The sequence below is a fragment of the Mandrillus leucophaeus genome, unplaced genomic scaffold (genome assembly GCF_000951045.1).
Source record: "Mandrillus leucophaeus isolate KB7577 unplaced genomic scaffold, Mleu.le_1.0 Scaffold18, whole genome shotgun sequence".
NCBI classification, from domain to species: Eukaryota; Metazoa; Chordata; class Mammalia; order Primates; family Cercopithecidae; genus Mandrillus; species Mandrillus leucophaeus.
The window spans coordinates 5,441,140-5,451,074 of NW_012101809.1; the positions used below are offsets into that span (position 1 = coordinate 5,441,140).

The 9,935-nt window shown below is 50.4% G+C and overlaps 1 protein-coding gene across 1 annotated transcript in view; it reads right to left on the reverse strand.

Moving 5' to 3' along the window:
* Positions 1 to 9,871, reverse strand: part of SH3PXD2A (SH3 and PX domains 2A) — a 275,849-nt gene extending 265,978 nt beyond the window's left edge. Inside the window, exon 1 of the mRNA XM_011977504.1 lies at positions 9,800 to 9,871. Within this exon, the coding sequence (XP_011832894.1) occupies positions 9,800 to 9,871 (72 nt within the window). The remainder of the gene's footprint in view (positions 1 to 9,799) is intronic.
* Positions 9,872 to 9,935: the final 64 nt, after the last annotated feature.

Genomic DNA, 9,935 nt, shown 5'->3' on the forward strand with positions numbered 1-9,935 from the left:
TGGTCATCCTGACTACTACACTCTCACCAGCACCATGAGAGTTTACAAAGGCCATGGCAATGTCAGGAAGTTACCCTATATGGTCTCACAAGGGGAAGCATGAACAATCCACCCCTCGTTTAGCATATCATCAGGAAATAACCATAAAAATGGGCAACTAGCGACCCTGGGGCTGCTCTGTCTATGGAGTAGCCATTCTTTTATCCCTTTACTTTCTTAATAAACTTGCCTTCACTTTACTCTATGGACTTGCCCTGAATTCTTTCTTGCTCGAGATCCAAGAACCCTCTCTGGGGGTCTGGATCGGGACCCCTTTCCTGTAACAGCTCTATGATGATGGTGGTGCTACAATACGGGCCAAGGTCTCCTTTAGTGAGAGTACTCCTCAAAAAAGGAAAACAACGTGGGTTCTCTACAAGGGACACAGTGATGGGCAAAAGTGCAAACCAGCCCACATTCCATCAATCCCTACCCCACCTGGTACACCCTGCAAGTTCATTCTCAACATGGGGCACTGCTTCCACTCCTGACTCCCTGAAGTTGTGGTCAGATCTGATAAGAGTGATCAATTTCCAACAGGTCTGAAGTTCATGCTCCAGGGATCCCAGAAACAGGCTAAATGGTCCCACACGCCCCACCGCATAATTTATGCTGCACTGACACACACACACAGAGTCTACCCCGACCCAGCCATGGGCCTCCACCCAGGCTTGGGGAGGGTGGCTTCCTCACCAGCCAAAGGGAAATGACAGCACAGGGACAGAGAAAGCAGCCCAATGGAGAGGCAGAAACCACAGCTGTTTCCCCTTTGCTAACTCAGCCACTTAGATATCACTTCCTCCGCTCAGGTAACAGCAGGGAGAGATGGGACTGGGAATAACTCTGTCTTCTCCTGTTCACAAAAAATGATTGGTTTGGAAACAAGGAAAACCAGAGGCCGTTTTCTAGAAGAGATCGTCACTAGGAGCCTAAGTATTCCTGAGTCAACTCTGTCTATGAGGCTTCTCAGGAGAGGCGGCTGGGCAGGTGAACCTTGTTCAAAAATGCCCTGGGGTCAGGAAAAACTTTTTGTATAGCATCCCTGCCCTAGATAATTAAGAACCCAGATTGGGGGATCAAGGGACCCCCTCACACGGCTATCATCTCTGGGCTCAGTGCTTTCCAAAGCAGCTTTTATACCCACCCTCCCCTCTGCAAGGCAAGCCTGAAAAGAAGCAGTTGCCCCATTTTCTAGATGGGCAAATGTAGTTCTAGAAGGGGGAGGTGACATGTGGAAGATCTCACGGCTTGAGGAGCCAACCAACCAGGCCTCAGGTGGAAGTGTGGAGCCCAGGCACCCTGGGTGTATAATGTGTCATTAAGGGGTCTCTGTGGGGACAGGGCAGGCTTTGGAGCCAGCAGACCTGGGTCAGTGCAGGCCTCTCCACATGCAGCTTATTAGCTGCGAGGTATCTGGCAATTCATTGGAGCTCTCTGAGCCTTTGTGCTCTCACCTGCACAGTATGGATGCTGGTGGGAGCTACATGCTGCATGGGGCTGTTCTGAGAACATCCATATGAAACGCTTAGCACATAGAAAACATTTAGAAAGGTCAGCTGTTATTTTTATTACTACATTTTCCCTAAGAATAAGGCTTACTAGACTATCTGGGAGTGTGGTAGAGGTCAAATAAATGAAGAGGTAGTTTGAAGCATTGCATTTATTTATTTGTTTTTAGAGACAGGGTCTTGCTGTCACTGAGGCTGCAGTGCAGGGGCATAATCACAGCTCACTGCAGCCTCCAACTCCTGGGCTCAAGTGATCTTCCCATTTCAGCCTCCCTAGTAGCCAGGACTACAGGTGTGCATCACCATGCCTAGCTTTTTAGAATTTTTTTTTGAGACAGGGTCTCACTCTGTCACCTAGGCTGGAATGCAGTGGTGTGATCATGGTTCACTGCAGGCTCAACCTCCTGGGCTCCAGCCATCCTCCCATCTCAGCCTGCTGAGTAACTGGAACTACAGGCGCATGCCTCCACACTTGGCTTATTTTGGCTTACTTTGGCTTATTTTAAAAATTTTTGTAGAGATGGGGTCTTGATACATTGTCCAGGCTGGTCTGAGCTCCTGGCCTCAAGTGATCCTCCCTGCCTTGGCCTTTTGAAGCACTGGGATTACAGGTATAAGCCCCCGTGCCCAGCTGAAGCACTGCATTTAAAACTAAAACAAGTGCAGGCCAGGTGCAGTGGCTCACACCTGTAATCCCAGCACTTTGGGAGGCTGAGGTGGGTGGATCACCTGAGGTCAGGAGTTCGAGACCAGCCTGGCCAACATGGCAAAAGCCCATCTCTACTAAGAATACAAAAATTAGCCAGGTGTGGTGGCGCATGCCTGTTATCCCAGCTACTTGGGAGACTGAGGCACAAGAATGGCTTGAACCCGGGAGGCGGAGGTTGCAGTGAACCAAGATGGCACCACTGCACTCCAGCCTGGGTGACAGAGTAAGACTCTGTCTAAAAAAAAAAAAAAGAAAAAACTAAAACAAGTTCAGAGAGATCCTGAAGTAGAAGGCAACATTAGCATGGATGGTTCAGAAGACATAGACATGCTGGGCTCCCCTCAGGCTGTGAGGTATTGGCCCCCAGACCCTACGACGATAGGCACGTTCTCTCTCTTGCCACTGGGGGAGTGTGGATGGAAATTACTCCACCTGAAACACAGCTGCATCAGGCCCTCCCATACAGGGCCCTATGCTAGTTAAGACCCAAAGCAGCTGACACCTCACTTCCTGCTGCTCCCTCTTCTCCTCCTCCTCCTCCTCAACCCTTCCTCCCCAAGAGCCCGGGTGCAATCAACTTTTTATGGGGAAGCCAGATCTCTAGCAGTGAGAGCTGTAAACAGGAGGGGAGGGACCCTGCTGGCCAACTAAAGAGTCCCCCAGGCAGAACTAGAAAAAGGTTCCAGTCCTTACCTAGCTCTGTTCCAAACACAGTCGCAAAAACAGCCCTGGAGCCCACCAGGAGGACCTCAAAGTTACTATTTAGCTCCCTCTCCCTGCCAAGCCTTTGGGAGGGTTCTGAGGTGTCTTCAAAGTAAACTGAATTCCCCCTGCTGCCATCGGAGGCTTCAGAGCTGGCCCTGAGCTTTCCTGTCATCCTTCTCTCCCTCATCCACCCTCGGTTTTGCCCAGCTTTTCCTTGCACATTCCACCTCCAGCACCTTTGCTTTTCCCTTTCTTGGAATGCCCTTTCCCAGTTTTTCCCATCTATATCCTACTCTTTCCCAGCCAAATCCTAATTGCACCTCAAGGCCCATCATGAAGCCTGCCTTCTCCAGTCAGTCTTCCCTGAAAACTCCAGTTCACAGAGCGCTCTCCCTCCTCTGAACAGCTTCAGGACTTAGTGACTGTGATAGCAAATACTTACGCTGCTCTTCATAAGGCACCAGGTACTGGTCTAAGCTCTTTACAATTACAAACTCATTTCATCTTCATCATAACCCTAAGAGCTAGGTCCTACTTTCCCCATATATTCTTTTTTTTTTTTTTTAACTGATGAGGAAACTGAGGCTCAGAGGCATAAGTAACTTGCACTGGATCCCACGCAGTGAGTGGTGGGGCCAGGATATCCCAATGCTCAGTCAAGGGATACAGCACACAGGTGCTCTGGGATAACACAGCCTCCCAGGTGCACCCCTCATCCTCAGGTGGTGCAGCCTGGACTCGCTGGTTATTTTCTCTCTCAGCAAGCCAGCTGTGCTGGGGAAGAAGTGGCACTCATAGATGAGGGTGTCAGAGACCAGGGTGAGAATCCCAGCCCTGCCTCAGAATTACTCTGAGTAGAATGACACGAACCCTCCGAGCTTTATTTCCCCACCTACAGAATGGGGATAAAAACACCTACCTAACCATGTGGGGTTGTTATGAGGTTCAAGTAAAATCGCCTCTAAAGGCATCTTCTGCATTGCCTGGCACATAGTAGGTGCTTGTATGCTAGTTCTCCCCCTTCTTATGGCATCTTGACAGCCTTGCTGGACTCTGACTAGCACCATGCACACAGCAGGGGCTCAGTCTCTGTGGGCTGACTGGTGACTTGCCTGGGGGTTACCCAGAGGCATAAGAGGGATCCTCCTGTGACCCCCATCCCCTTCACAGCTAGGCTCCTGACCTTTCCATTCACCTGCCCGCCTGTGACTGGCTGCACTACAGGCAGCAGAAGCCCGGGCCAGGCAGGAAGCAGCATGCGGCTCTGGGAATCCGCCTCTGGAAGCCCTGATCACTCTATTGGGCGCTTCCATTATTTTTGGCAATTGTCATGGCAGAGAACACCTCTGGCCCTCATTCAGAACCTATTTCCAAAGCCAGAATCTCCACCTCATTTCCCACACACACCCCTTGTCCTTCCTGTCCCCTGGGTCCCTATCCTAATCCACTATCCCTTTCCTGGATTCTCAGAACTCGAGAGGAGTAAGTGGGACTACCATGTGTATAACTCTATTATTTGTTTCATTTTGTTTAATTAAGAGGTAAAAGAGAATACAGTTGCCTGTTAGACTTTTTCTGGCCAAGAAATAGTCTGGTCAGTGACTCAGGCTGAGGCAATTAGAAGGCAATTTACAGGGAACTGCTGTGCAAACCCAAAGTCAGAAGTCCTAACAACACTTCTGTAATTCATAGCCTCCACGGTCAGTTAACTCATGCTGGCCCCGGAATATCTCTTTGGAAAATGCAGCAGCTGGGGCTTGTATTTCTGGGCTGGAATCGGTCTCCTCTGACATCAAATAGGTTTATTTTTCCCTTCTCTTCCCTTCCCCTCTGCCTGCCACCACACATGGTAATTTCTACCCTGGTTTACCCCCCAAAAGCACTCACTCAGCTCAACACAGGGTTGCGATAAATGGCTGGCTGTGCTCCCTGTTCCAACGGCCTTGAAGGATGTGGTCGGTTGTTCCATGAGCAGAGAGCCTTGTCAGACCTGTGAATCACCCCTCAATCACTTCCCTCCCCAGAGAAGAAACCGTTCCCATGCTTGTGCATGTGTAAGAGAAACAGAGAGACAGAGAATGCAGGCAAGAGTGCTAACCCGTGTGTGGTGCTGACCTTGGGGCTAGGATCCTATTTGACTTTGCCCTTACCCAGAGCAACCTATTTCCTTCTCTCCTAACCTCTGTTTCTTCCCAGCTCAGCAGAAAGCTACCACCAGATCCCAATGCTCAGCTCCAGGAACCCCTCCAGGTCTGAACAGCTGCTCTGTGTTTATCTGTTCCTCTTGGAGGCTGGGTGTTTTCCATGGGGCGTGTAACCCACTTCCCCATCAAACTATGAAAAACTGGGCTGTTCTTCTTGCCTCAGTCTTTCCTTTTCTCTCAGATTCACTGATTGGGTCCTAAATCACCTGCAGTGCCTTGGTGATCAGGAACAGCAGATGGCAACTAGTATATGGTACATGTCCATGGTGGGGTCAGGCACTGGGTAGACACTTTACCCCAAATTATCTTAGGCCAACTTCCCAAAAGCCCTGTGAAGTTACAGATGAGGAAACTGAGGCTCAGAGTGACATCCCAAGGTTGCACAGCTAGGAAGTGCCAGAGGTAGGGTTCAAGCACTGATCTGCCCAATACCATACTCATTCCATAATGGAACTGGTCCTGAAAAAGACCGTTGCAGGCTGTGGCTGCACATTCTCATTCCTGTGGGGCTGGAGTCACAATTAAGGGCTGAGAAAAAAAAAAAAGAAAGGCGGAGAAATGAATGAGTTTGGGGCCAATTCCTAAGCACGTCGCTCCCAGGACCAAGAATAAAATCTGGGATGATCTAAACAGAGGAAGAATGTATTATTTCCACAGGGTCAACCCTTAATTTATCAGCCCAAGCGTTACTGGGGACCAGACACCAGCCTGAAGTTGCTCTATTCCTCCTGCCTCACAGTAACCCGCCTGCGTTGCCCACCACGAACTCACCTGCAGGGCACATGGTAGATGTCTCCACAGTGAGGCAGTCCTAAATACAGCCCTGCACTGCTCTGTCACCATGGAACAAGGCTGAGCCTGGCCTTCCTGCCCGGATTCTAATTGAGGAGAATGGCCCCACCTTATATCCACATCCTCCTCTGGAGCTAACCTGACCTGCATTGCCCCAGATCTGCCCTGAGCTAGCTGCGAGACCCTAAGCAAGTTGGTGAATTGCTCCAAGTCTCAGTTAATTCATCTGTAAAACGGAATCCAAAAACCTACCCCACATTAGGGTACATTCAATGACCTGCAGGAATCACATGAAAACACGAGTGCTAAATATGTTTCACTATCGATGGTAACTGCTAAACTGGCTATTATTTGCATTCCCTAAAGAGTCCTGCAGAGGATCAGAACATTCATGATTGGTATTTGTCTGAAATAAACAATCAGGAAGTAAAACAACTGTGAAAGTGCAATACCTCCCAAATCCAAATAGATATAATTTCTTGTTTGTTTTAGATAAACGAGCTTTTCTCCACCACCATATGAATTGATATATACCTATACCTGCCTGTGAGCACAAAGAATCAAGTGGACCTGAATTCAAACCTTTACTGAAAAACTTTCAAATGAAGGAATGTGCATTCTGCATCCAGCATCATCAGGACCATTTTCAGGACAAGCGGTCAGAGGTCAAAGCCAGTTTACCTAGGGTCTCCCCAGGCAGAGCTCAGAAAGCCAGGAAAGGAGCCTAGCTTCATGCCAGAGAGCCTGACCTTAGTAGCAGCTGCCTGCCCTTCTCAACCCCACCCCAAGCAGGGGCCTGGCAGAGAGGAAGGAAGCCAGGGCTGACAGTGCCATCCACATGATGGAGGCTACTTGTGTGCCTTCATGAACAGACTGAAAGCACGGGACCCTTGGTGTTCAGGCAGCTCCTGCGCCCCGTGGGGACGAGCAAACCCTTTGCAGAATGTCCTGAGAGAACCTTTGCAGTGTGTTCTCAGCACTCTGGAGCCAGCAGAGCTCCTCCTGCATGGGCCCCAGGCCTCTCATCGGCTAGCTCTAGCTGACTCGCACATCCCGTAAAACCTCTCTGCTCTGCAATTTACCAAACCACAGACTCAGAATTCACCATCAGCAGAGGAGAGGCTGGAAGAAGGCATGCTCCTCCAGTGTAGAGGGTTTCCAGAACACAAAGGCGATGGCTGCAGCATGATCTGCCAGCTGACCACACCAGAGAGCCTTACCCACAACACTTGAGCTTCTGGTGTGTGGTATCCACCGTGCAAGGGCCAGGAGAGAAAGAGGCTGCAGCCTCCCCCAACCCGCTCCTCCTGCCCTGTCTGTCCCACCAGGCCCTTTCTATTACTTTCTTTCCCCCTTCCTATTATTGGAGATGCTTATGTTATGTATTAATATATATACAATGCCCCAAATGGGTACAGACTTTTTGACCACCAGATATTTGTCCTCTTAACCAACCCTAACCAGACTTAGGGTACATGCAGTGAAAAAAACCCACACGACGGGCAAAAGGCCAGTTAGACCGAGGTGCTGTGAGTAGCTGTGTTGCAAGTTACTTTACCCAATCTGGCTCTCCATTTCCTCATCGGTAAAATGAAGGAGTTGAGCCAGATGAGTCTTCGGGTCTCTGCCCATTCCACAATTCCACAACATGTAACACTTTCTCCTCTCAGTGTTTTCCAGAACCCCAGTTCAGAACTCTGTATGGCCCCATCTGTTCAGTGACATCACTCCCTGCCCCAAACATAATGTCATCGATTCTTACTCGGGAAGCAGAGATGTCCCGGGAAACACTTTGTCTGTAAAAAGGAAGGAAATGATCATTTCGAGGGAACTGGACAGGACTTCTTTTGTGTCTTTCACATAGAACAAGTTATTGTCAATCTTAAAACCCAAAATCTTTCTTCCTTTTTGCCAGACCATTAATAGATGCTTTTCAAAAATACTTTCTTAGTCAGAATCTCACCAATAATAAGCTACCATTTAATAAGAGCTTACTGCGTGCCAGGAACTGGGCTAAGTGCTTTACACAGATGATCTCATTTAACTCTTCCGACAGCCCTAGGAAGTACATACTATTATTATCCTTACTTGAAATTGAGTAAACTGAGGCTGGGGGAGGTTTAAATAACTTGCCCAAGGTGGTACAGCTAGTTAGTGGCTGTGCGCCAGGCTTTGAGCAAGACCGTTTACCTTCTGAGCCCCAGCACATAACCTTGCCTTTCAATCCTGTCTGCAGGGGCCCCAGTTCTAGTTTGTTACCAGTGTGTCCAGCATCTGCAACCTTAGGCACCATCGGTGGCAGCTGAAATGTGATGTTTCGTCTAAAATCCAGAGTTGGAAATGCACCTGCCTGGGTCTCAGAGCAGAGAGTGCCATCTGTTGAATGCAGTGCCAAGCTCAACCGAGGACTACAAATGAGAACCCTTAAAACTTAGCCTGCAACATTTGAGAAAAATGAACCCTGGGATATACAAATGGACATCTGTCCACAGAGCAGGTTGACCACCTGGTGACCCAAGCCCTCCAAAAAGAGCTTTCTTGTAACAGCAGAGGAAGAAGCTTGCTGGACCAGATGACACAAAAGAAACAACTCTCTAAGGGTGTCAGGGATTGGCCTCAACAGGCACCCACCTCCCTGCCTGGTCAGGAACTTGCCTCCACATTTACCTCCTCCCCATCTGAGCCCAGCCGCATTTGCTCAGCTGTAAAGAAACTCAAAATTCAGAGCTACACTGGTGACAAAGGCAGAAAGAGTAGCCCGAGGCTGACATTGCCACAAACCCCAGTCCCTTTGCAACAGTGGAAGAAAAGGCACTTCAGAGATCTATGTGCAATTCAGGGCAGCAATCAGCAGCCTGTTTTAACTGTTAAGATTAATGCTGTTAAGATTAATGCTTTCAAACTGCTCCTCTAAATACCCAATTTGCAAATAACATGCAGTCCTCTGTGCTTGTGTCTCTTCTATCTCAAGTACAGGAGCACAGACGCTCAGAGGGGTCAAGGACACCGTGTTTACTTCCTAAGGTGTGAGGGATGGGAAGACAGGACCGGCTGAGATGAAAGGGGAACTGTCACATAGGCTCTGGAGCTGGCCCAGTCAACCTTAACCCCTTCTCATTAAGTTTGGAGGAGGAAGGGGGAGGGGCAGTCGGCGGTTCCTCGGAGACCACAGCAAACATTCGCCTCCTCGTGTCTGAGATGGAGCATCACTTAAGAGGAAATGAACCCGGTTAAGGGTCACGTCCAGAGGAGGGATAAAAGGAAAAGCCACAATTCTCCTCACACCGACGGACACAATGGCTTTAAGAGGGAAATCAAAGCTCAGCGCGGAGGGTGGAGGTTGGGCGGGGGGGCGGCGGCTTCCTTCTGCCCCCTGCCCCAGGCCTAGGAAGGCAGAGACAGAGCTGGCGTGGGAGGCAGGGCGCGAGGCTTCCCTCTCCAGGGCGCGCTCTGAAAGCATCTCGGGCTGTGTGAGCGTGAGCGCCCAGGGCCCCTGGGGAGGGCCAAGGAGATGCGCTTTCCCGACGGGGCTGCTCCGCGAGGGGTTGACGAAAGCTCCCCCCAGCCATCCATCAAACGCGGACAGATGACTTCACCGTTGTAACAGACAAGGGCAGCCACTTGCCAATTCCAATGCCAAAAAAAGAAACCGGGGAGGGGAAGGAGGAAGGACAGAAGAGGCTTCCCTGGAGATCACAGCCCTGCGAAGAAACTCCACGGCTGCGGGCTGCCCAGTGGGCGCTTAGCTCCGGGACCTCACAGCGGGGAGGGGCGAGGGGCCATCCGGGGCCCTCCGGGTACCTCGGGCCACCCCCCGCAGGGTCGGCGGGGGCTGTACTCACGTAGTGCTTGGAGGGGTTCCTCCGCTTCTCCACGTCCACCACGGTGGCATCCTGCACGCAGTAGGCGAGCATCGTCCCCCACAACGCGAGTGGCGCCCCCGGCGGCGTCACCTTCTCATCCCGGCCGGGCTCCGGC